The sequence below is a fragment of the Miniopterus natalensis genome, chromosome X (assembly GCF_054644295.1).
Source record: "Miniopterus natalensis isolate mMinNat1 chromosome X, mMinNat1.hap1, whole genome shotgun sequence".
NCBI classification, from domain to species: domain Eukaryota; kingdom Metazoa; phylum Chordata; class Mammalia; order Chiroptera; family Miniopteridae; genus Miniopterus; species Miniopterus natalensis.
In genome coordinates, this window is record NC_142103.1 from 75,338,907 (window position 1) to 75,364,001 (window position 25,095).

The 25,095-nt window shown below is 46.5% G+C and overlaps 2 protein-coding genes across 3 annotated transcripts; both read left to right on the plus strand.

Annotated features, from left to right (window-relative positions):
- Positions 1 to 1,362: 1,362 nt before the first annotated feature.
- Positions 1,363 to 8,651, plus strand: UXT (ubiquitously expressed prefoldin like chaperone). The gene is made up of 7 exons (XM_016218454.2): positions 1,363 to 1,419; positions 1,601 to 1,707; positions 2,646 to 2,727; positions 2,860 to 2,927; positions 3,197 to 3,304; positions 8,280 to 8,343; positions 8,561 to 8,651. The coding sequence occupies exons 2-7, from the start codon at positions 1,610 to 1,612 to the stop codon at positions 8,612 to 8,614; spliced, it is 474 nt and encodes a 157-aa protein (XP_016073940.1). The 5' UTR covers positions 1,363 to 1,419; positions 1,601 to 1,609; the 3' UTR covers positions 8,615 to 8,651.
- A 1,246-nt stretch (positions 8,652 to 9,897) lies between these two features.
- Positions 9,898 to 24,637, plus strand: ELK1 (ETS transcription factor ELK1). Of its 2 annotated transcripts, none has more exons than XM_016218425.2 (6): positions 9,898 to 10,005; positions 18,131 to 18,404; positions 20,772 to 21,221; positions 21,902 to 22,351; positions 23,042 to 23,143; positions 23,229 to 24,637. In XM_016218425.2, exons 2-6 carry the CDS (start codon positions 18,195 to 18,197, stop codon positions 23,325 to 23,327), a joined length of 1,311 nt encoding a protein of 436 aa, XP_016073911.1. In that variant the 5' UTR covers positions 9,898 to 10,005; positions 18,131 to 18,194; the 3' UTR covers positions 23,328 to 24,637. The 2 variants fall into 2 exon arrangements, with proteins under 2 accessions (XP_016073911.1, XP_016073912.1); XM_016218426.2 differs by lacking the exon at positions 9,898 to 10,005 and adding an exon at positions 13,470 to 13,906.
- Positions 24,638 to 25,095: the final 458 nt, after the last annotated feature.

Genomic DNA, 25,095 nt, shown 5'->3' on the forward strand with positions numbered 1-25,095 from the left:
GTCAACAATGATCCTGTGGTCTAGAAAGCAAGCAAATGAGGTCAAATATTAACAACTATTAAGTTTAAGTGAAGGCTATATGGGTGTTCACTGCCAACTTTTCTATAGGTTTGAAATGTAAAAATAAAGTTGGAAACATGGTTTTAAAAAGTAAAAATTGTTTGTGAAATGCAATAGACTTACACAGACCCATCTCCAGCTCATCAGAACTCTGTTCTCCATATTAAACAAAGATAATAAATGTTAATACCCTTTTTCATAGGAAAATAATATAGATTAATTTGGCAATATTTGTCTAACTATCTAGTGTTTATTTCAATCACACTAAATGTAACTTAAATTATATGTAACATGAGAAGATTTATCAAAAATTGTTTTTAAATCTCAATGTTGCTTTGCAACCATTTTATCCTAAGGGCAAAGAAAATCTTGACTTTCTTAGGTTTTGAACATTTGGGGAAAAACTTGCTTTTACACATGAAACACACAAATTATCTAGGAAGAGTTCCCTGGCATGGGTGGGTATGCAGGCAGGAATAGCATTTGGGGAATCCTTGCATCTGGATTCTTCTTCAGGCTCAGGCCTGTACTTACTTGTTGGGTTAGATGCTATTATTTGAAAATCTAACATGGGAAATAAATTCATTCAGTAACTTGAACGCAAAAAAAAAAATTAATAAAAAGCTTACACATTTAAAAAAAAAAAAAAAAAAAAGGAAGAAAGAAAGAAACTATTTCTAAATAAAAGCCGATCTTGGGGAAGGGTACTTCAGCGACCCTCCATTTAACGCTCCTGTTAAGTGAGATGTTTAAACATAGTGCGTTGTCAATTTCTGCTGGAACCCGTTTTGCACTGTGCGCTGCAGAGCTGGAATGATCAAGGATGAATTTTCGAAAAATTGTCTCCGTTTAAAACTTTTTAAATGCTCACATTCATTCCCATTACCAAGAGTCAAAGCCAAACTTCCCGTATAAAAATAAAATAAAATCCAGGGCGATAGATCACAGGGATGTACTCCCCTTTTACAGACCAGAACCATAATCAATTCTTACCCTCCTGCTTCGAACGCGCTGGCTTTTAGATACTAAATGCTTTTTACTTTCTACCTCTACCTGTGAGTCCCGGCTGCCCCAGAACCCACCAAATCCCTCTAAACACCACCCCCACCAGCCACACAAGGGTCCCCTGAAGCTCCGCTTTCGCAGTCCCCGTTTCCACGCTCTGCGGTCTTCCGCAATCTCCAGGGATTCCGTAAAGCCCCGCCCTTCTCTTCTCCGCTTCAGCCTTTTTCTTTAGTTCAGGAACGCCCCTCACCACCTGGCTATTTGGTTGGCCCGCGACCTCTTCTTACGTCATTCAGCCGCGCCACCCGGAAGCCATGGTTCATACCAACCTTTCTTATTGCTGGCGGCTCTAAGGTGAGGGCTTCGTTTGGGTATCCCTGGGTGGCGGGGTCCCAGAGTTGGAAGGGGAAGAAGGCGGACTCCCTCCTAAGTATAAGCCGGACGTGCCCACTCTCAACGTTGAGAGGGTGCAGATGTATTGTGCATGAGGCTAAACTGAGTGGCCAACGTGGTCTTCCCCCTCCCCGTTCCTTAGGACCCCATCATGGCGACGCCCCCTAAACGGCGGGCGCTGGATGCCACCGGGGAGAAAGTGCTGCGCTATGAAGCCTTCATCTCTGACGTGCTGCAGCGGGACCTGCAGTGAGTGACAGCGCGGGGGGCGGGGTGTAAGAAACGTGCCACGTGGTGAGCGGGGCGGTAGGAATCAGGGCCTAGCCTTCTGATTGGTGGGCAAGGCCTTCGGACCCCGGATCTACGCGCCAATCGAGAGGGAAGGAGGGGCTACAGTCGGGGTGCAACTTGGACATGGCGTCTTAATAGAGGGTATGTCCGCGCATGCGCAGCCTTGGAAGTCGCTGAACAGTTAAGAGCTAGATTTCCTAGGCCCGAGAGCTCTCAGGTTCGAAACCTGTTTTAGCCATTTAGCCATCCTTTTGAATACGTGCCTCGCCTCTCTGTGCTTCAGTTTTCTCATCTGTGAAATGGGGAACTTGATGGAACCTTCCTCAAGCAGTGGTTTTAAGTTTTCAGTTCTTGTAAAGGATTTAATGTGTATACTAGAGGGTCAATGAGTATGAAAAGTTATTATTACTATCATTAGTCTGAGGAGGAAGTAGGGTGTTCAGAACTAGTATTAAGAGCATCCTAAAAGGGATGGAGGATTTTTCTAGGGTGAGAATAGGACAGTCTGATTGGAGGGAGGCATTGGGAGTAGTAAAATAATACTGATAAACAATAGTTAACACATATGTGGAGCTTACTATTTGGCAGGCACTATTCAAAGCACTTTATAGTAAACACTCATTTAATCCATCTAATGACTCTATGAGGTAATACCTGTCATCCCTATTTTATAGATGGAGAAATTGAATCCCAGAGAGGTTATTTACTTACTGAAGTCACACAGCTAGTAAAAGGAGAGCCTGGATTCAAACCCAAGCAATCTGACCCAGAGTCCAAATCTTAACTTCTGCACTAAAACCCATCTTGAGGCTCTCAGAGGGTTATGATATGAGGTATTCCAGGAAGAACGGGGCTTCCTGTTACCATTTTACTCTTGTCCCATCATGTCCCATCAGAAAGGTACTAGACCATCGTGACAAGGTATATGAGCAGCTGTCCAAATACCTTCAACTGAGAAACGTCATTGAGCGTCTCCAGGTAAAGATGCCAGGGTTGGGTACCTTTTTTGTGGGCAAGGAGGGGGCATGGGAGGAGATACCCCAGACCAAAATCTGTCACCTGACCTAAAGTTGACCCCTAACCCATACCTCTTTATCTCTGGCCCCACAGGAAGCTAAGCACTCGGAGTTATATATGCAGGTGGATTTGGGCTGTAACTTCTTCGTTGACACAGTTGTGTGAGTGTCTACCTGCCCCTCTAAGCCCGCAGGGTTCAGCTTTCCCCTTCCTTCATTCAACAAATATTTTTTTTTAGTATTTGCTATGTACCAGACACTGTGCTAGGTGCTGGAGATGCGACAGTGAATAAAATAGGACAAAATTCCTGCCCTCCCAGAGCTTCAATTTGGGGAAGGCAGGGGAGGGGAGTAAAAAAATCTTAAACTATAAGTTAATACTAAGTAGGGATAAGAACTTCCCCCACTTCCTCTAACCACTGTTTCCCTAGCCCAGACACTTCACGAATCTACGTGGCCCTTGGATACGGTTTTTTCTTGGAGTTGACACTGGCAGAAGCTCTCAAGTTTATTGATCGTAAGAGCAATCTCCTCACAGAGTAAGTTATTCCATGAGGATAGTGTCTAAGAACACCACCATTTGCAACATCCCTCTCCTTTTCCCCATCACTTCCTGGGATACTTAGGGACCCATCTTCCCTCCTCCTCAGGCCTAGGGCTGAGGAAAGTGGGAATGCAGAGTTCAACCCCAGGTGTAGCACATATTAAGCACTCAATAATAGTCTTTGTATTTTTCATACAACAAACATTTATTGGGCATCTGCTGTATGCCAGGCTCTACTTGATGGTAAGGAGGGAGCAGTGAACAAGACAGAAGGCTTCTTGAAGGCTTACATTCTAGAAGACCTATTCTGTTTCACATAACCACAATTTTGACCAGATCTATGGGGTCTCAACCTATATAAATCACTAACAATAAAACAAGTTACCTCTAACTTCACCTCCTGCCAATTTTTCTTTTTGGCTCCTTCAGTGCTCTCACCACACTGACCTTCACAGGCTTCTTTAAACACTCCAGAATGACCCCACCTCAGAGTGATTGCAGTGGCTCTTTTCTCTGCCTGCAGTAGTCCTTCCCCAGGTACCTGCATGGCTCCTTTCTCCTCACTCAATGTAAGTCTTGCTCAAATGTCACTTCCTCAATGAGGTCTTCTGTAATGTAACTTTAAAATTGCAACCCCTGGCACTCCTGATTCCCGTCCCTTGTTCTACTTTTTCTTTTTTCCCTAGTACTTATGACCTTCTAATGTTTACTGTGCAATTTGTTTATTTCTAATGTTCATTGCCTCCTCCCATTGGGATATAAGGTTTATAAAGGGAGATACTTTGTCTATTCCCCAAGTGACTAGAATAGTGCATAGCCTATAGAAGGCACTCCGTGCTTGTTGAATGAATTTGAAAGTGAGTGCTGGAAACAGGTTGAAGTGGGGATTGAAGCAGATCTTTGTTGATGGCGATGGGGAGGTAAAGTGGGAAGAAAGTATGGGCTTTGGTTGATTTTAAGGTTTTGTGCAGGGAAGGGGGATTGGGAGTATGGATGAGAGGTTTGAAATGTAGCTAGGGAAGGCCTTTCAGAGGAAGTGGCATTTGAGTCAGTTGGTTGAGTGAACAAGGCAGGGAGCTACCTGGGGAAGAACATTCTTGGCAAGGGGATCTGTGTGCCAAATGGGTTAGAGGAACTTCCTGGAGAGGTGAGCATGGCTCAGGTGAAGTGAGTAAGGGGTCCCTGAGCAATGTACTTAGATTAGCAATGCCTCACTAGAGTGAATACTACTGATCTAAAATTCCTTCTAGGTTATGTTATTCTTTATTCCTACATTCATTTTTTCCAGAGTTGCCTCCCTTAGGGTTTCAGTACTTCTCTTTTCAAACCTTTTCAGGGTTTCAGTGTTAGTAGACCAAAAAGACCTGCTGAGATTTCTAAATCTTAGTGAACAGGCCAGTTGTTGAACCATTTAGTTGAGGGGCCTGCTCTCATGGGCCAACGGATTTCTAAACTGGTGGTCATTTAGAACAAGACCAGCTTTTATAACAAAGCTCTCCTTGATATATCGTAGGATTCATGAGCCTTTCAAATAGATTTTAATTTTATGAGACTTGATGTCTTTCCCTAAAATGGGGTATTTAAGTTGTCAGTGCCTGCCCCCTTGTCTGGTCTTTGTGATATATTGGCATGGTCTATAAGTGTGATAAGAAATGTGTTTGAATCTCTATTACTTAATTATAATTAATAGGAATCCCTAGGAGTTTAATCTTTCTAGAAGAAGAGGATGTGAGTCTGTGTAGTTTGCTCTTCTCTAAAATGCTTAGTAACTTGTGGCAAACTGAACTTTTTTGGGGGGTTATTTTAAATGTAGCCAAAATGGCCTGTCAGTCCTTCCTGTTCTTAGTATATTTCTCTGTTTGGAGAGTGGGAGGATCAAGTCTCTGTTTATTCTTTCCTGATGACACAGAAAGAAGTACACATTCATACCCATAAACAGACATGTCATTATAGAAGGAGTAGAATAACCGTATCACTATTAACACTGCCTTACATATTAAATCAGTAGCAACAATTTAAATATATCCCTTTTGTGTTACAACTAGCATTTGATGACTTTATATTTTTCTCCTTTTGATGCACTGAACTCATAGCTTTTCATAGACTAAGCTTATACCAGGAAGTTATTTTATTCTCTTTAATGTTCAAATTGTCCCTGATCAAGGGCTCAAGCTGATCAATATTGTTCCTCTGTTCTTTGATCACTACCCTAGATATTCTTGAAAGCCTTCTTGCTTTCTGGCAACAACACCATCCTCTATTTCTTGTCCATAAACATAGACTCAACCATCTTTTGAGGACTTCAGGTTCCTTTGAGTGCAATAGTCATTCACTTATTCCTTCAACATACATTGGGTGCTTACTATGTGCCACACACTGTTTTGGTTCCCGGGGATACAGCAGGAAACAAAGCAGACCAAATCTCTGCCAAATCTTACACAGTTTACATTCTAGTGAGGGGAGACAGACGACAAACAAGTAAATGATATAGTGTGTCACAGGTTGACAATGCTTCAGAGAACAGCATGGAATGCAGATTTAAAAAGTTGCAGTTGCAATTTTAAATAGAATGCTTGATTGGATGTGGGGTGTGAGAGAAAGAGGAGTCAGGTTTTTGACTGAACAACTGGGAGGATGAGTTGCCATTATCTAAGATGGAGAAGATAGGGGAGGAGCAGATTTGGAGGGGAAGATCAGGAGTTCAATCTGAGGTGCTTATTAAACATTGAAGTTGAGTTGTTGTTTTTTGCTTTTTTTAAATTATTATTATTATTATTTTAATATATATCTTTATGGATTTCAGAGAGAGGAAAGGAGAGGGTGAGAGAGAGATAGAAACATCAATGATGAGAGAGTCATTGAACTGCTGCCTTCTGCACGCCCCCTGACTGGGGATCGAGCCCGCAACCCGGGCATGTGCCCTGACCAGGAATCGAACCCCAATCGCCTGGATCCTAGGTCGACACTCAACCGCTGAGCCACACCTGGCCAGGCTGAAGTTGAGTTTTTGAAGATGTAGTTAAAACTCCCAAGGCTGGAGTTCAGGAGAGAGGTCTGAACTGAAAATCTGAGTTTGGGAGATACTGATATATAAATGGGTTTATACTATTTTTTTTCTAATTTAGCATCCTATGTTGTTGTCTTCTGCTTTCTTACAGTATTTAGTTTCCCTAAAATTGACTCCTACATTTACAGATAGCTCAGCACAATAAAGTCCACATTCCTTATGATATCAAGATACTACATGATATAGCCCCTTCCTACTTCTTGGACCTTATACCAATTTTCTTCTATCATTCACTTAATTTTCTAATACTCTGGCCTGACTGCTCCTCAAAAAGCTCTTTCCTGCCTCTTGGCCTTCTTTGTGGAAAAGACCTTCCTATTGTTTAACTCTTACTCATTCTTCATTCTTCAGAAAGGCCTCCCTTGACCCTTTGTGTCAATGAGAATTTTTTAATTTTTTTTTTTGTTTAAAATATTACAGATGTCCCTTTTTCTCCCCAATGACCCGTTCCACCCTGTCCCATCCCCCTCCCCAGTCCCTCTTCCCATCATTGTCCGTGTCCTTGGGTTGTGCATATATGCATATAAATTCTTTGGTTACTCTCTCCCCCTCCACCCACTTGCCCTCCTCCATCCCTCTGATATTCGTCAGTCTGATCTATGCTTCTATGTCATTGAATCTATTCTGTTCATCAGTTTATTAAGTTTAGATTCCACATATAAGCGAGATCATATGATGTTTGTCTTTCTCTGCCTGGCTTATTTCACTTAGCATAATATTCTCCAGGTCCATCCATACTGTCCCAGACGGTACGAGATTCTTCTTTACAGTTGCATAGTATTCCATGGTGTAAATGTCCCACAGCTTTTTTATCCACTCATCTACTGATGGGCACTTGAGTTGTGAAACTGATCCCATTTGGCTTATGTAAGGAATCCACTGGTTTATGTAACTCAACATTCCAGGGCCAAAGTGGTTTCAGGCAACTCCAGCTTCCCAGTTGCTTAGGCCTTTCTTGAGCCCTCTCCCTTACACCCAACATCCAACCCTTTGGTAAATCCTGTTGACTCTACCTTCAAAATATATTCCAAATCCAATGATTTCTCATCACCTCAACTGCTGCTACTGTGGTCTGAGTCTCCATCTCTCACCTGGACTGTTGTAGTAGCTTCCTCATTGGACTTCCTGCTACCATACCAGCTCTCTTCCCCAGTCAATTCTCCATACAGCAGTCAGATGGATCCTCTAAAACCTTATTCACTTCACATCCCTGCTGTGATCACAACCTGGCTCCCATCCCACTTACACTAAAAGCCAGAGTCCTTACCATGACCTGGTAGGTTTTACATATCTGCCTCCCCCGCTTACCTCTCTGACCTCACCGCCTGCAATCCGCCTTCGCTTATTCTTCTCCAGCCACACTGGCCTCTGCTGTGCCTCAGATATGCCAGGTACACCTCCACCTCGACACTTTTGCATTTGCTGCCCCTTATGTCTGGAACACTCATCTTCCCTATATCCAGATGATTCAGTTCTTCATTTTAAGTCTTTACTCAAATGCTTCTCAGGGAAACCATCCCTAAGCACTCTAATTAGAATTACAGCCCCCACTCCTGTACTCCTAATTCTCTCTTGTCTCATTTTTTTCTTCATACTTAGAACCATCTAACATACTCTGTATTTTACTCCATCATTTGTCCCTCTAAATGAGAATTTGAGCTTCACGAGGCTGAGATTTTTGCTGTTTTCTGCTGTCTCCCCAGTACCTAATACCACCTGGCATAGAGTAGGGATTCAATAAATGTCTTTGAGTTAGTGTAGTTCAGATGGTGGCCAGATCAGATAGTGGGATGTCCTACCATGTGCCATGTGGAAGTGACCTAGGACATAGGTAGTTCTTGAAGTGATGAGGAAGCCTCATCCTCATGATCATGGGGCCCACTTTCTTGTTTCTTTTCTCCAGGCTCAGCGACAGCCTCACCAAGGACTCAATGAATATCAAAGCCCATATCCACATGTTGCTAGAGGTGAGAGCAGCTCACCCCATTCCCAGACTCAGTCTCCAAATGCATTTAGGGTGGTGACCTGAGGAAGGGAGAGAGCCAGAAACTGGAAGGCCCATCTGTCCCTCTAAACTGGAGCCAAGTTGGAGCCAGAGTGGCTCTGAGGGAGGAGAGGTCAGAGCAAGCCTGGGACAGGACCTAAACCTAGTCGCTGTTCAATCTCTTCTGTCCTCTTTTTCAGGGGCTTAGAGAACTACAAGGCCTGCAGAATATCCCGGAGGAGCCTCGCCATTGACTTCCCCCCTTTCTAGACATTAAAGAGCCTGAATGCCTATTTGAGTCACACGGCCCTTCTTTTTCCCCTTAACCCCTACTGTTTGCTAAGGTGCTCCGTTTCTAAAGCACAAAGTTACAAGGAGGCTCAGAGATCCTATCTCTGTGTGGAACCTTTAAGGTGCTCCTGAAGTCCTGCCTCCAGCCTGTTACCTGGTAGCATTTGCAACTAGACCTACTGCTCTGCCCTCTTTTCCGTTGCCTTGGCAACCTGGGCCCCCATCTGACCCTTTTTTTTCCTTGGACACCACTTTTAATTTTCATGGAGAACCAGCCAATTCAGGGTGGAGGTTTGTTCCCAAGGCAATCAGCCTTTCATTCCTAAGGCCCTAAGGTTTACCCCTCTCCCACACCCCAATCATTCCTCAGGTACCTTAAATTACATCCATGCCCAGCTTAGCCCAGATTGTCCTCGCTACTGCTTCTAAATAGTTCCAATTTCCACCAATGGGCACAGAGCCAGATCCTGCCCTCCCAGGCTCGATCCCTATTCTAGGTTGTGCCCAGCTTTCAATAAATACAGAGCCAAGTTCAAGCCCTTTATAACTCTGGCTGCAGCTCGACCCTGCCCTCCTCAGCGTTTAGTTTACACCACTCTGCTCCTTCGCTTGTCTGGCAGCTTTCCTGCCGTCCTGCCTCTGCTTCGTTCTAAATTTGTCTTTTCTAGCCAATCACGATAGAGTTACCCTGCCCGCCTACACAGAGCCCTGGCCCTACCCCTTTCCTGCCGGCTGCTACGCCCACTTCCATATAAGTCCTGCTTCCGCTGAGCAGCATGGAGGTCAGCACCGCCCCGTTTGTGTTTTGGCAGCGGTCTAGGAGTCCCTTATTCTCCAATCAACAGAAAGCAGAGCCCACGCACCCCAATCCTCCGAGGTTGTCCTCCATCAGTCCCTTGTAGGCCAATCAGTGTTAGGCAGGAGACCCCAGAACCTTGTCAATTGCCCAGTCTATCAGTCTTTCTTGAGCCAATCAGCGTGTAGCACTGGCGGGGCTGAGAACGCCCCCTTGGAACCCGCCATCTGCGTTCCATCAGTTCCCCTTGGTCCAATCACAGTATAGCTCTTTGGAGCAGAGCCCGCCTCCCCAACCCTGGACGTCGCGGTCAATCTATGGCGCCTGGCCAATCAGCGAGCCGGGAAACGCTCCACTCCTCCTCCACGGGCCCACGTGAGTGGTGGGGAAACGCAGGGGCGGCCTCTAGGTGTTGCCGCTGCTGCCGCTGCCACCGCCACCGCCACCGCCGTCACCGCCGCCACTGCCGCCTCGGAACCCGGGCCTGGGGGGCGGTGGGGCCGCGCATGGAGCCCCCGCCCCCCGGAGCTGCCAACACCGCCGCAGCCCTACGCACAGGTGAGCCTGGGCCTGGAGGTTGGAGGGATTGGTCCGTGACCCCACGTATCCTTCCCGCCCCCGCGCGAGGGACGTGGCTTGGCCCGTGGCCTGCGGGTGTTCGACTCCCCACCGCCACCACCGCGGTTGATGGACTTGCCTGTGGCATTGTCTCTTTCTTTCGCCCCTTGTAATGTATCTGGCCGTGGCCTAACCCCCCTTCCTGTTTAATAGTGGGTCGGTTTGCGTGCTTACATTTCTCCCCATCTCACTTTACAATGGACTCGTCCATGGTCTTGCCCTCAACCCCCACTTATAGGGGACCAGTTTTTGGCATTGTCCAACTCTTTGACAGTAGGTCCGTCTGAGTGTATTTCTCCTCCCCTCAACTTTCAGAAGCCCCGTCTGTGGCCTTGTTTGTTCCACCCCTCCTGTTCCTTGTAGTGAATCAATCCGTGGTGTTTTACCCCCTCCACTCCTCTTGAACAGTAAATTAATCTGTGAATTTGTATTCCTGCCTCCTCCAATCCCCCATGGCTTTATCTCACACACGCAGGCACACACCGTTTTACAGTGGATCAGTTTAAATCCTTGTATTCACATCCCCCTAGTTATCAGCCCTTTGCCCTATCCTCCCTCTTTTGTAGTTTGTCAGTCCTCCTCTAGTCCTTGGGATTCTCCCTTCCTTTTAACAGTGGGTCAATTTAGTGTTTCATATCTTCCCATAATCAGTAGCCCAGTCCATGGCCTTGTCCCCTTCTCCTTTTAATCAGTTCCTGTGTGATGACTTCTCTCCCCCTCCACTATTGTGCAGCAGTCAGTGTGCTTTTCTGCACTCCTTGCCCAGTAAATAAGATAAGCCTTTACCACACCACCACCCGGCCTTTGCAGTGGATCTGTTCCGTAAGCCTTTTTGCTACCCATGTGCTTGCATTCACAGTCCAGTGCTTTGTAATCCCTCCTCCAGGAGAGTATGCCTGTGTGTGTTTATTTTCCCTCTTTTCCTTGTAGTGGATCAGTCATGGCCTTGCCTGACCCCCTCCCTCTTTCTTAATAGTGGATCAGCTTATGTGCTTGTTGAACCCAGGTCATGCACACTGTTAACCATTAAGACATTCTTCATCACAGTAAATGAATATATTACTGATCACGCTAATAGGAGCTAACATTTATTGAGCACCTAGTAACATTTGAGTACCAGGCAAAGTGCTTTATATTGAGCTCACCATAACCCTACTAGATAGGTACTGAGGAAACTGGCATAGGGAGGTTAAATACCTTACTCAAAGGTGGCCCAGTAAGTACCAGGTTAGGGTGCCCCTCAGAACAGGATAATTTTTGAAGCTCCCCTTTCTCACCTCATCCCATCCCAGGAGAGGCCCTACTCCTTAAAAACCAAATTAGTTTCATCTCTAAGCTTTTGTTTTTGCTGTTCCCTCTGTCTGCAGAGCTGTCTCCATTGCACATCTTGTCTCAGCATCTGTCTACTCCCAACCCTAGAAGCTGTGTAACCTTAGTGATTTAACCACTCTCTCTCAGCACCTGTTTCCTCATTTGTAAAATGGGGGGATCAGAACTAGAATCCCCTCCAGTATAAATAAAGAATACCTGTGAGTTAATAATGAAACAAGTAACCTCTCTGGCCTTACCTCCTACACTCCCAACTCTGTTCCAGCCTCCTCACTTGTCTAAGGGCCTTTACATTGGCCATTTTTTCTGCCCAGAACACTTTACCCCCAATCTCTGCATGGTTCCTTTTGGGGCTCTGTTCAAATGTCACCTCATCCCTGACCATCTGAACCTGCACACCTAGCAGGGCTCAGGCCCCTTCCCTGCTTTATTTCTCCCTTTGCCCTTTATTAGTCTGGATCACACTGTAGTTTACCAGTTTATTGTGTTGTCTCTCCCCATTAGGAGTCCCATGAGGGCTTACAGTTTTTGTCTGCTTAGTCACTGCTGGGTCTCCAGCACCTAAAAATATACCTAGTATATAATAGGTGCTTAGTATGAATTTATTGTATGAATGAATGCGGAAAATATAATTTCAGACAAATCAGGGTGGGGGCAGATGGGGATGAAGAGGGCATATGAGAGCTAGTTAAGAGCCTAGTTAGTTGGGACTTTTCATTCAACAAACACTTATTGAGCACTTACTAAGTACCAGGCACTCTTCTAGGTGCTGGAAATGTGGGAGAGAACAAAATAGGCAGACATTCCTTCCCTTGTGGAGCATACATTTGTTAAAAGTGGAGGAGACAGACTATATAAATAAAACAAATAAGTAAAATTAGTATGTTAAACAAGTGCTAAGGAAGAAAAGTGAAGTGGGGAAGGTAGGAATAGAGTATTGGGGTGGTTGAAATCTCAGGCACAGGGCAGGCCTCACTTAGAAGGTGGCTCTTGAATTAAGGCCTGAAGGAGGTCAGAGAGGAAGCCATAACATAATGTCTAGTGGAAGAGTACACTGGACAGAAGGAACAGCTGATGCAAAGGCCCTGAGGTGAGATTGTGCCTAGCATGTTCACAGAGGAGGCCAGTGTAGCTGGAGCAGAGTGGAGGGAGGGATAGGAGGCAAGATCTAAGACATAAGAGTAGCCAGGTGGTATGGGTCACAGTGATACGTAAGGTTGCTGGGAGAGGTTTGGGGAGGGTGAAGGATGATACCCTAGCAAATAGCTAACATTTTTTTAAATATATTTTTTTAATTGATTTCAGAGAGAGGAAGGGAGAGATAGAAACATCAATGATGAGAGTCATTGATCAGCTCCCTCCTGCACACCCCCTGCTGAGGATCGAGCCTGCAACCCAGGCATGTGGCCTGACCAGGAATCAAACCTCGATTTCCTGGATCATAGGTCTATGCTCAACCACTGAGCCATACTGGCCAGGCTCTAACATTTCTTGTGTGTCTGCCATGTGCCAGAGATATTTTTCTAAGTCCCTTACATATTTTGACATTTAATCCTTACAAAAGCCTTTGAGAGTAGGTGTATTTTGAGGATAATTTACTTTGAGAACGAAATATCCCCATTTTACAGATGCAGAAACAGAGAGGTTGAATAACTTGCTCAAGGTCACACAGCTAGAACAGGGCAGAGGAGTATAAGGCTAAAGACCCAGAGAGAATAGCTTTGCAAAGGAAGACAGGTTATTCAGTGCATTGGATCACAAGAGGAAGAATTAATTCTACCTAGGAGATAAACAGAACTGGATGATTGTGTGATAAAGGGTTCATCGGGTATGGGAAGGGAGAAGGGCATTCCTGGCAGGGAGAACAGTACATAGATAGTCTCAGAGATGGGAACTGGGTGAACCCACAGGGTGTCCATGATATAGTATGCAAAGCTTGTGCCTACCTTGGAGCCTTTGTACATGCTGTTCCCACTGCCCAACGCACTCTTCCCACAGATGTCAGCGTGGCTTGCTACTTCTTCAGGTTTCTGCTCCAATGTCACTTCCTCAGGAAAGCTCTCCCCACTCACCCTGTGTAAAAGAGCATCCCTGTCACCCTCTAGGATCTTACCCCTCTGTTCCTCTTCATGAAAAGCTGATGTTGTAAGGTGGCTAGGATCACTGACTGTGTTTGAACCCTGGCTCTGCCAGTTTCCAGCTGTGTGACCTTGGGCAAGTTACTTAACTTTTCTGTGCTCCCATTTCCTTATCTGGAAAATGGGAGGGTAATAATAATATCCACCCCATAGTGTTACTTTGAGGATTAAATGAGTTAAATGGTGTGCAGCACATAGTAAGGGCTGTATGTCTGGTTCCTATTTTTTATTTTTTTTGTTTTTTAATCCTCACCCAAGGATATTTTTTCCATTGCTTTTCAGAGAGAGTGGAAGGAGGCAGGGGAGAGAAAGATCTCAATTGGTTGCCTCTGCACATGCCCGGACCAGGGCTGGGGATCCATCCTGCAACTGAGGTATGTGCACTTGGCTGGAATCAAACCCAGGACCCTTCAGTCCGGAGGCCGATGCTCTAACCACTGAGCAGACCCAGCCAGGGCTGGTTCCTATTTTTTTAAATTAATATTATTAGTCACAGCATGCAGGTAGGTGTCTAATAAGCCTCTGAGACTGACCATGTCCAAAACTGACCTCCTCATGTCCCCTCAAAACCTCTCCCACAGTGCTCCCATCTTGGTTGATCCCAGCTCTGTCCTTCCAGGTGATCAGGGCAGAAATTTAGAATCATCCTTGGTTCCTCTCTCACCCCCATCTTTTTTTTTTAATATGTTTTATTTGCTTTTAGGGAGAGAGGAAGACAGGGATAGAGAGGTAGAAACATTGATTGGCTGCCTCCTTCACGCCCCTTACTGGGGATCGAGCCCACAACTCCAGGCATGTGCCCTGACCAGGAATCAAACTGGGAACCTCTTGGTTCTTAGGTCGACGTTCAACCACTGAGCAACACCAGCCAGCTCTCACCCCCATCTTATGTCAGCAAATCCCACTGCTCCCACCACCATCTCTCACTTTGGACTATTGTAGTAGCCTCTTTAGCCAGTAGTTGGTTCTCCTCACAAGAGCCAGAGGGCTCCTCTTAACAACATCCAGCAGCCTGTCACCCCTTTGTTCACAACCCTCTCATGGCTCCTGTCTCACTCAGAGTCAAAGTCCTTACAGGCCCCGAAAAAGGCTCCCTCAGTCTGGCCCCTGTTGCCCCTCTGTTCTCACCTCCTACTACTGTCCCCCTCACTCCCTCCTGTGCAGCCATGCCGAACTCCTTTCTCTTCCTCCAGCCTCAGGACCTTTCTTTTCTTTTTTTTTCTTTTTTATGTATCTTTATTGATTTCATTGAGAGAAAGGGAGAGGGAGAGAGAGAGAGAGAGAGAAACATCAGTGATGAGAGCCATTGATCGGCTGCCTCCTGCATACCCCCAACTAGGGATCGAGCCCGCAGCCCGGGCATGTGCCCTGACCGGGAATTGAACCCCAGTCTCCTGGATCCCAGGTCGATGCTCAGCCGCTGAGCCACGCCTGGCTCAGCCTCAGGACCTTTCACTCTGGCTGTTTCCTCTGCGTGGAAAACTGCTCCCCAAGTTGTCACAAACCTACTCCTTCACCTCTTTTAGGTCTTTGCTCAAATGTCACCTCCTCAGTAATGACCCTCCTATGACTATCCTTTAAAAAATAACTACTTTCCCTGTTTCATTTTTTCCCTTAGTACTATCATCATTTGACATTCTTTACTTGTTTATCTTGTTTCTTTTCTCTTTTCCCCACTACAATGTCACTTGCACTAGAGCACCTGGCCTACAGTAGGCATTCAAATGCTTGCTAAATAAATGAGATGAAGAGAGGTAAACATTTGAATAAGACAGATTACTAGAACTCCTATTAGGGGTCAAATGGGAAATGTAATAATAAAATATAAAACCCTGTGTGTTCTTGAGGCTTGAAGCAGACTGTCAGATTTCACCTAAATTGATAGGTTCTGTTGCCACTGAAAGAACAACTGCTAAAATTGCCTGTCTTTGCCACTAGGAGTCACACTAAACTCTTAGTGCCTCTGAAACAAGCAGGCCTTCGAAATAAACTCAGTGAGGGTTCTGATGCCAGGGCTCTCTAACCTGGACACTTCATGGCTTTGTGGCTTGTATAATTGCCTAAGATTTGTGTCTGCTGAATGAACTTCAAAACAGCTCAGACATAAGAGGATTATACTGTATGTTTAATTATACAGATTAAAGAATCAAGCTATAAATAATAGAGGGAGGTTCTCTGAAACCTGATTTGGATGGTCTTATTCTTAACACCTTGCTGACCAGCTATTTCGAGCCAGAACTCGCCCGTGTGGCCAGCTCCTTTTCTGTCATGACTGGTCAGCAACATTTGGACATGGAAATGTGTGTATATTTGTGACCGGTCAGCAAGGTTTTAACCCAGCAATCCCAGCCAGTGAACAGTTGTTTGACAAAAACTCATTCTGTAAGGAATAAGAAACTCGTGTTTATTTCCTATTCATGCTCAGCAAAGAGAGCGGTTATGGGGGAACAGGGAAGGTCCTGTTCTCTGCAGGACATGCTGAGGGAGCAGTGTGAAGGGCAATTTAGCCTAATGGTTTGAAAGCTTAGACAACTGGAACCTGACTGCCTGGGTCCAAATCCTGGCTCTGCCACCTAGAACCATGTGGCCTATAGACATTATTTAGACATTTTATGCCTCAGCTTCCTCCTCTGTAAATTAGCAATCATAAGAATACCTACATCCCAGAGTTGTGACGCGGGAGAAATGAGTCAATATCTATAAAAATAACAGTATAGGTCTATGTGCCCTTATCTAAAATCTTTGGGGCCAAATGTTTCAGAATTTCGAATTTTTCAGATTTTACACAGGTAACAAGGTGTACATACAAGATGTTACATAACACCCTTAGTGTGCTCTGTAATCAGCCACATTCAGATTTCTGCAGCAGAATGTATGAACAGTCACACTAAGTAAGGACCAATAAAAACCACAGAGGGCTTTGTTTTGTTTCAAATCAGGTTTTACTGCCAAAAGGGTTACAAAGAAGCCTTTTGTTCTTAGAGCATTTTGGAATAGCGAATACGAGATTATGAACAAATCAGAAACGATATTTGTTTAGAGCTTATCATACCCAGGCATATTATATTTATTCTGTTCAATAATACTATGACCTAGGTGGTATTATTATTATCCCTATTTTGCAGATGGGGAAATTGAGGCACAAAGTTAAAGAATGTGTCCAGGGATCACACTGCTAACAAGTCGCAGAACCAGGCAGGATTCCAGCCCTGGCAGTCTGGTTGTACAGCCTGGGTGATTGTCCAGTAAGCCACGTTGCCTGATTGGAACAATGCCTGGCATGTATTAAGCACTCAATAAATGGCAGTTATAGCTGTTACTAAGAAGGAGAACATACAGGGACAGTAACAGGTCTGAGGAGTGTGGGTAGAAGGACAGAGGAAAGCAGGCATTTAGTTCCAGAAAGGCTTCATAAAGGAAAGGCCCTTGGAGCTGGGACTTGGACAATGAAGACTTCTAGACAGAGTAAGGGAGCCCCACATGGAGTGAACAGCCTTTAAGAGGAGCTGGCAGAAGGAACCTCCTAGAAAGCTTGATATTTGGCGTGGTAGAAAATGAAAATGTTTGGGTGAGGGGCATTATAGTAGTTTTCTATTACTGCTGTAACAAACTTAGCTGCTTAAAACAACACAAATTTATGATTAGTTACAGTTCTGTAAGCCAGAAGCCCAGCACAGGTCTCACAGGGCTAAACCCAGGTGTCAGCAGGGCTGCATTCCTTTCTGGAGGCTCAAGGGGAGGATGGGTTTCCTGCTCATTCAGGTTGGTGACAGAATTCAATTCCCTGATGTAGTAGGATTGAGGTCCCTGTTTCCCTACTGGCTGTCAGCAGGGGGCCATTCCCAGCTTTAAGAGGCCACCACATTCCATCTTCAAAGCTAGCAATGGTAGGTTGAGTTCCTCTCATGCTTTGAATCTCTTCTGCCTCTTCTGCCCTCACATCTCTCTGAGCTACCTTTCTCCCTCTTCTGCTTTTATTAAAAGTTTATGTAATTAGCCCGGCCGGGCGTGGCTCAGTGGTTAAACGTCGACCTAGGATCCAGGCGATCAGGGTTCGATTCCTGGTCAGGGCACATGCCCAGGTTTCGGGCTACAGCTGATCAATGACTCTCTCATCATTGATGTTTCTATCTCTCTCTCCCCCTCTCCTTTCCTCTCTCTGAAATCAATAAAGATATATTTTTTTAAAAAAAGTTTATGTAATTAGATTGCACACAAAATAATCCAAAATAATCTCCCTATTTTAAAGTCTGTAACCTTAAATTCATCTGCAAAGTTCCTTTTAACATGTAATATAATACACTCACAGGTCCCAGAGATTAGGATATGGACATCTTTGTGGGGATATTACTCTGTCTACCACAGTCTGCCATCTGGCTCCCAAAGATTCACATTTATCCCACATGCAAAATTCCTTCATACTCTCCTAGTGTCCCCCAAGGTCTCATCCCATTACAGGGGTCATCCAAGCCAGGCTGAGGAGCTTAGAATTTAGTTTGAGGGTGTTTAAGGAATGATGGTGGGCTTTGGGGACAGAGGTGGAAGCAAGATGGCAAGGAAAGAATCCTGCTGACCTCTGCCCCATCCTCTGTCCACAGCCTCTTGGCTCTGAACCATCTGCCCTCCAGGTATCCCTACAATGGCGTGAGCACTTCCCCAGCGATGGACCCCTCTGTGACGCTGTGGCAGTTTCTGCTGCAGCTGTTGAGAGAACAGGGCAATGGCCACATTATCTCCTGGACCTCACGGGATGGTGGTGAGTTCAAGCTGGTGGATGCTGAGGAGGTGGCCCGGCTGTGGGGACTACGCAAGAACAAGACCAACATGAATTATGACAAGCTCAGCCGGGCCTTGCGGTACTACTATGATAAGGTAAGGCCTCAGAATAGGGCTGGAAACCCCCAAATTTTTAGCAGTTATTTTCTTAAATGCTATAACTATAACTTTGAAACCAACATTAAACTTTACCATTTCCTACCCTATCCTCTGGTACACTCAGACCAATGTTGGGCTCCCCCAAACATTTTATCTCAGTTATTTTCTTGTTTTACTACTTTGGCTAAAATCTTCAAAGTCATGCTATCCCACTACACCCCACACATTTCATTTTCTTACCTTATTCCTACAGCCAAAACTTTTGAAAACGCTATTAATAATGACTTTTTTTTTTTTTTTTTTTTTGGTTAATCCTCCCTCAACATTTTTTTTTTCTTTTTTTTAATATATCTTTATTGATTTCAGAGAGAGGAAGGGAGAGAGAGAGATAGAAACATCAATGATGAGACAACCATTGATCGGCTGCAGCCCGCAACCCGGGCATGTGCCCTGACCGGGAATCGAACCCTGATCGCCTGGATCCTAGGTCGATGCTTAACCACTGAGCCAAGCCCAGCTGGGCTCCCTCAATATTTTTTCCATTGATTTTCAGAGAGTGGAAGGGAGGGGGAAAAGGGGAGAAAGAGAAACATTGATGTGAGAGAGACACATCGATTGGTTGCCTCCCACACATGCCCCAACTGGGGCCGGGGATCTAGCCTGCAACCCAGGTATATGCCCTTGCCCAGAAATGGAACCTGAGATCCTTTGGTGCATGGGCCAACTCTCTAACCACTGAGCCATGCCAGCCAGGGCAATAATGACTTTTTTTCATCCTTTGCTTTGGAACCCCTGGACCAGTCCTAGATTCCTCCAGTTATTTCATAATTTGCTGTTATTCCAGAGTAAGAATTCCAGAAGACTTACTCCTAGAATCAAAACTTCGATGACAGTATCATACCAACCTTTCTTTATCTCATCCTCTGAGACCCTTAACATTTTCATTAATTCTTTTCTTCTGTTATTCCTTTAGCTAAAACCTCCCAAACATATATAATGCCAGTCCCACGCCCCATCTTCTTGTGTTCCCAGAGCAACACTGGTCTACCTCAATATTTACATCTATTTTATTTTATCATCTTATCCTCTCAGACTCCCAGACCAGCAGCACTGGATTTGCCCTTTCCCCAGTTATTTAATGTTCTTTCTTTACCTGATACTTCCAAAACAATATTAATAAATATCCCTTTTCATTCTTTTTCTGAGAAACAAACCCACCCTGGGGCATACCTGACCAGCATTAAGATGTCCCCAGGGTACCATAGTGCACCCCCAGATGTCTCTTGTCCCCCAGAACAGCCCTGGACCTATGCCACACACCCTTAATCATTTATAGCATTTATTCCATTTTCATATTTTATTTCTTCAGCTCAAACCTCCAAAACAATATTAATAATGAGGCTACCTCATTGTGTTCTGAGACCCTCCAGACCTATCCTGAAATATCCCAAACATGCACTGTGACCCACCCAAGCCATCCTTGAGATTCTCCCCCAAATTTATATCAATATTTTAATGTTCTTGTCTACTTGCTATCAGGTACTTCATTTTCTAATTGCCTTAGCTTAAACTTCCACAAAAGTATTAATATGGCTCCTCACCCTATCCTCCTAGTGACCTTGTCCCATTCCACATCTGTATCAGTAGCTTTAAATAATCCTCTGTATTAGTAATTCATCACCACTTCTTGTACATTAATTTAGTATCTTCTAACATTTATATCAATTACTTCATTTCCCTGTCTTACCGCATTAGCTAGACTCCAAGACTGTGTCTTGGCAGCTACCCCCAGGGCCTTATCCTGTTAACCCAAGACACTTATGATTCCTAGAGCCAGGACAAAAGCCTACTCCTGCACCTACTCCCCTATGTGGGCCCCATCAAGGAAAGGAGCCACTAAGTGTGTGTGGAGGGGGTGTCTGACATGGGGATAGGGGAATTGGACTGATGGAGATGAAGAGTGACAGGGAGGTTTGGAGGGGGTTGGATGGGGGGAGACAGGGAAAGGGGAGAAGGGCATAGACTAAAGGAAGAATTGTGGAGGGGAGAATAGAGAAAGGAGAGAAATGGGGGGGGGACAGAGAGGGGAATTGGGATGCGGAAGAAAGAGAGGGAGAAACTGAAGGAGAAGTGAAGAGCCCAAAAATTGAGAGAGGTGGATGAGATGTGAAATAGGCTGGGAGGGGGAACATATGGAGAGGCAGACACGGAGGTGGGATGGTGTATATGTAAAAAGACGAGAGGGGCAACAGGGAAGACAGGCACTAGGAGACACATCCCTTCATCCTCCCACCCCAGTCCACACTCTCCTTCCATCCTGGCTTTTTCTTCTAAGGCCCCCTATCCTGTCTCCTCCCTTCCCAGAACATCATCCGCAAAGTGAGTGGCCAGAAGTTCGTCTACAAGTTTGTGTCCTATCCCGAGGTCGCAGGGTGCTCCGCTGAGGACTGTCCACCCCAGCCCGAGGTGTCTATTACCTCCACTGTGGCAAATGTGGCCCCTGCTGCTGTACATGCCGTCCCCGGGGACACTGCCTCCGGGAAGCCAGGCACACCCAAGGGTACAGGAATGGCAGGCCCAGGTGGCTTTGCACGAAGCAGCCGGAATGAGTACATGCGCTCAGGCCTCTATTCCACCTTCACCATCCAGTCCCTGCAGCCACAGCTACAGCTGCCCCTGCATCCGAGGTCTATCTCAGTGCTTTCCAACACCACCCCAGCAGGAGCAGCAGTGCCCCCCTCCGGGAGCAGGAGCACCAGTCCAAGCCCCTTGGAGGCCTGCCTAGAGGCTGAGGAGGCCGGCCTACCTCTGCAGGTAAGGGCTGGAATATGGAAATTCAGTAAGAGGAGGGATGTAAAATTTCCAAATGAGGAGGGTTAAGAGAAGGGACATTTTAAATATTCTGTTAAAGGAGATATGGTGGGAGGAGGGACACACAAGTCCCCTTGTAGAAAGGATTGGGGTTGGGGAGCTGAGCTATGCTAGTACTGACAAGGAAGGAGATTAAGTGTGCTACAATAAGTAGTACACCCAACTTGTATTAGGTACACCCAACGTATGTATTTGCTTAATGCACTGGTTCTTTCACTTCAGCACTCCCAGAATCAACTGGAGGGCCTTTTAACCCACTGGTTGCTGGGGCACACCCCCAGAGTTTTTCCTTGTGTGGGTCTGGGGATGGGCCCAATAATTTGCATTTTTAACTAGCTTTCAGATGAGGCAGATGCTGCCAGTCCTTAAAGAAATTTTTTAAGAACCACTGCCTTCATGACTTGGAGCAGTATCCCCGGAAGTCCAGCCCTGCCCCTACGGGCAGCCCTGCTCCCAGATAGGAGAAGATGCCCCAGAGAAATCCTACTTCCTTGGCAAATACCCAGCTCTGTTGGAGGACCTGCCCCTATGTGCAGTTATGCCCCCAGTACCAAGTCCCGCTTTCCAAGGGAAGTCATTGCTTCGCTACCCCAGCAATCCATACCTACTCCCTCCTCTCCCAGGTCATTCTGACCCCGCCTGAGGCCCCGAACCTTAAATCAGAAGAGCTGAATGTGGAGCCCGGGTTGGGCCGACCACTGCCCCCAGAAGTGAAAGTGGAAGAGCCCAAGGAAGAGCCCCACGCTGTGGCAGCCAGTGGGGAGGCGGGGTTTGTGCCGGAAGCCCCTAGGGCTGGGCGGGAAGTCCCTCCCGCTGAAGGCACGTCTGCCTGTCAGCCTGCGGTTGTTATGGAGACTGCAGGCCCCGCGGGTGGCCTCGGGGCTTCCACGGCTCCCAGTACAGAGATTGCCCAGCCTCAGAAGGGCCGAAAGCCCCGGGACCTGGAGCTTCCACTCAGCCCTAGCCTGCTAGGTGGGCCAGGACCCGAACGGACTCCAGGATCGGGAACTGGCTCCAGTCTGCAGGCACCGGGGCCAGCGCTAACGCCATCCCTGCTACCTACCCACACATTGGTGAGTGCCGGTGGGGGGCTGGCTTCCAGGACCAATGGGATTGGCGCGGGCGGGCGCTGACATGATTAGACTGACTCCTAGGGCCAACACGGTTATCTGAGTGGGAGGGTGCAACGTTCAAGGGCGATTGGCTGTGCTGGGCTGGAGGGACGGGGCTTAATTAAAGACGGACAAGAGGGTGGCTCCAAGGCTGAGGGATAACGGTGAGAATGAAGGGCAGGTCTGGGGACTTTTGTGGACAGGGACTGAAGGACTGAGAGGCCTTGTGTGGGAACTGTTTCTGAGTGGGGCATGGCATGAGGAACCGGAGGGGGGATTTTTGGTCAAGGATTTGCTTAGCGGGCTTCCTATGAGGTGTAAAGGTGGGACATAAGAGTTGGAGGTTGAGCCTGAGCTATTGGGATGACGACTTGGTAGGTTTGAAAGTGGCATGTGGACAGGGTCTTGTAGGTGGTCTTACCCAGTAAGGCTGGGATGGGCTTGGGCTTTTAGGAGTTGAAAGGGGTTATCAATGTAAAGTTGGAGAGATGTCACAGGCATGGCCTTAGTAGTTATGGTCTAGGCCTGTGCACTTTCAGGGAGTGAACTCGAAGTCTAAGTAGGGTATCTGGTGGGACTGGAACCAAGTTACTTCCGTTTTCCCACACCTGCCCTCTGTTCACTTGAACTCCAACCACCCCTTCCCCACAGACCCCGGTGCTGCTGACACCCAGCTCGCTGCCTCCCAGCATTCACTTCTGGAGCACCCTGAGTCCCATTGCACCCCGTAGCCCGGCCAAGCTCTCCTTCCAGGTAGGCTCCCCTCTCCCGATCTCGGAGTGGGTGAGAGAACCTAGCATGGTCCCCACCCATGATCTCTCCCTATTTCTGTTCCCAGTTTCCGTCCAGTGGCAGCGCCCAGGTGCACATCCCCTCCATCAGCGTGGATGGCCTCTCAACCCCCGTGGTGCTCTCCCCAGGGCCCCAGAAGCCATGACTACCACCACCACCACCACCGCCGCCGCCGCCCCTTTCTGGGGTTACTTATGCCCTGAACTTCTCTCCAGCCAGCTGTCTCAAGGAGAAACAATAGTTCAGCTGACAGACTCGTGCTGAGGTCATGGTGGGGTGGGGATTCTTAGGAAGAAGGATCTCAATAATTCTTCCACAGAAAACATACAGTTTCTCTCTTCTTGGTCAGTCCCCTAGTGGCCGCCCTTACACATACGTCTCCTACCAAAGCTGTGGAGGCGGTTTATTTATTTATTTTTTGAAGGCCACTGGGAGGAGCCTGACTCAACCCTTTTGGGGGGAGTGGTGAGGACATCTCCCCCAGCTCCACATTTTACCCCCAAGATGAGACAATCAGGGTCTGGCTTGAGAAGGACCTTTCTTTATTTATTTCTCAGCCTGCCCTTGGGAAGCTGAGGGAGCCCTGTCTCCATTTTGGGGTATAGGTAGAAGAGCTAGCTTGTTGTAGTTTCTTTTTCCTGGCTATCCCCAAGGGTCCAGGAAGAATTTGTGCCATTAAATGGTTTAGAAGTCTTGACCAAGTCAGACTCACACCCTCGGGAGAGGAATTCCCACCACCCCCCAGCCTTTTTCTCAGACAGCCTGTCCTTTGTCAGCCACCTTTTTGGCCAGGGGCAAAATGCCCTTTTTCTCCTGTCCCTGAGAAGCCATTCCTGTGTCTGCCAAATTCCTGGGGTCCTGCCTCTTACCTCCCAATGGAGGGTTTTTTGGGGGAGTGGTCCCCGTCTGGGGGGCCCCTCCAGCCAGTACTCCAGGTCTCCCTGTCCCCCACCCTCTGCCATTTTGATAGTATAATCTATTTTTAAACGGGGCTTTTAGATAGGGGAGAGGGAGCATCTCTTCCTATATCTGAGATGGGGTGGGTGGGAAGGAAGGGATTTGGGGGGGAATCTTCCTGCCGCCCCCAAGTGTTTATTTTTGATACCAAATGTGTATTTTCAGCTCCCTCCCTCCCAGCCCCCCAATTTCCTGCGGGCGGGTACAAAGGACCCTTTAAGTGTCCCTGGAGTTGGGAGGGAGGAACAGGAGGGAAAAAGCCTGTCCTATCTGAATTCCAGGCTGGAGAGGTTGGGTTCAAAGGACTCCTAGGCTTACTGCCTGTCAGCACCGGCCCAGCCCAGGCCTGGGGAACCTGGGGGTTGGTGATTTGGGGGACGGTGCTGTACCCGTCTCCACTGTTTGTTTTACTTCCCCCCAAATGGATCTTTTTTTTTTTTTTCTAAGAGTCCCAGAGAATGGGGAATTGTTCTTGTAAATATATATTTTTAAAGGTGATGCTGGAGGCTGCTAGCATTTTTTTCCCTGAAGCCGTGGGGACTGAGTGTGACAGACATTACTATGTATAAAAGGCGGTGAAGATGTGAGATTGATTATGAGAGAGAGAGTATGATACCATGTATTAGAAACAGTAGTAGAGACTCCAGATTGGTAACCAGGTGTGAAAAAGAAACTAGAAAGCTATGATTGCATGTATATGTGTGTATGAAATCGTGTATGAGAGAATGGAAGTTGTAACCACAAACTTGACATTGTGTGTGAAAAATTGTGTGAGTAATTAAGATACTGTACAAGAAACTGGCGGTGTGTGTAAAGTAATGTTTATGAGAAGGTAGCAGGGACTCCATACTGGTCACTGTTTGACAGAACGATGGTGAGCAAGACAAACTGAGTGATCAAAGCAAGGTGTGGGAGCCTGTGGGCATGAAAGTGTGGTAGAGCTTGTCAGAGACAGT

Bases quoted from the DNA above. Each gene is read 5' to 3' on its own strand.
- UXT (XM_016218454.2), top strand. From the start codon at position 1,610: ATGGCGACGCCCCCTAAACGGCGGGCGCTGGATGCCACCGGGGAGAAA. The intron at 2,928-3,196 runs GTGAGTGTCTAC...CTGTTTCCCTAG, and splicing joins TTCTTCGTTGACACAGTTGT to CCCAGACACTTCACGAATCT. The intron at 8,344-8,560 runs GTGAGAGCAGCT...CCTCTTTTTCAG, and splicing joins ATATCCACATGTTGCTAGAG to GGGCTTAGAGAACTACAAGG.
- ELK1 (XM_016218425.2), top strand. From the start codon at position 18,195: ATGGACCCCTCTGTGACGCTGTGGCAGTTTCTGCTGCAGCTGTTGAGA. The intron at 18,405-20,771 runs GTAAGGCCTCAG...CTCCCTTCCCAG, and splicing joins TGCGGTACTACTATGATAAG to AACATCATCCGCAAAGTGAG. The intron at 23,144-23,228 runs GTAGGCTCCCCT...TTCTGTTCCCAG, and splicing joins CGGCCAAGCTCTCCTTCCAG to TTTCCGTCCAGTGGCAGCGC.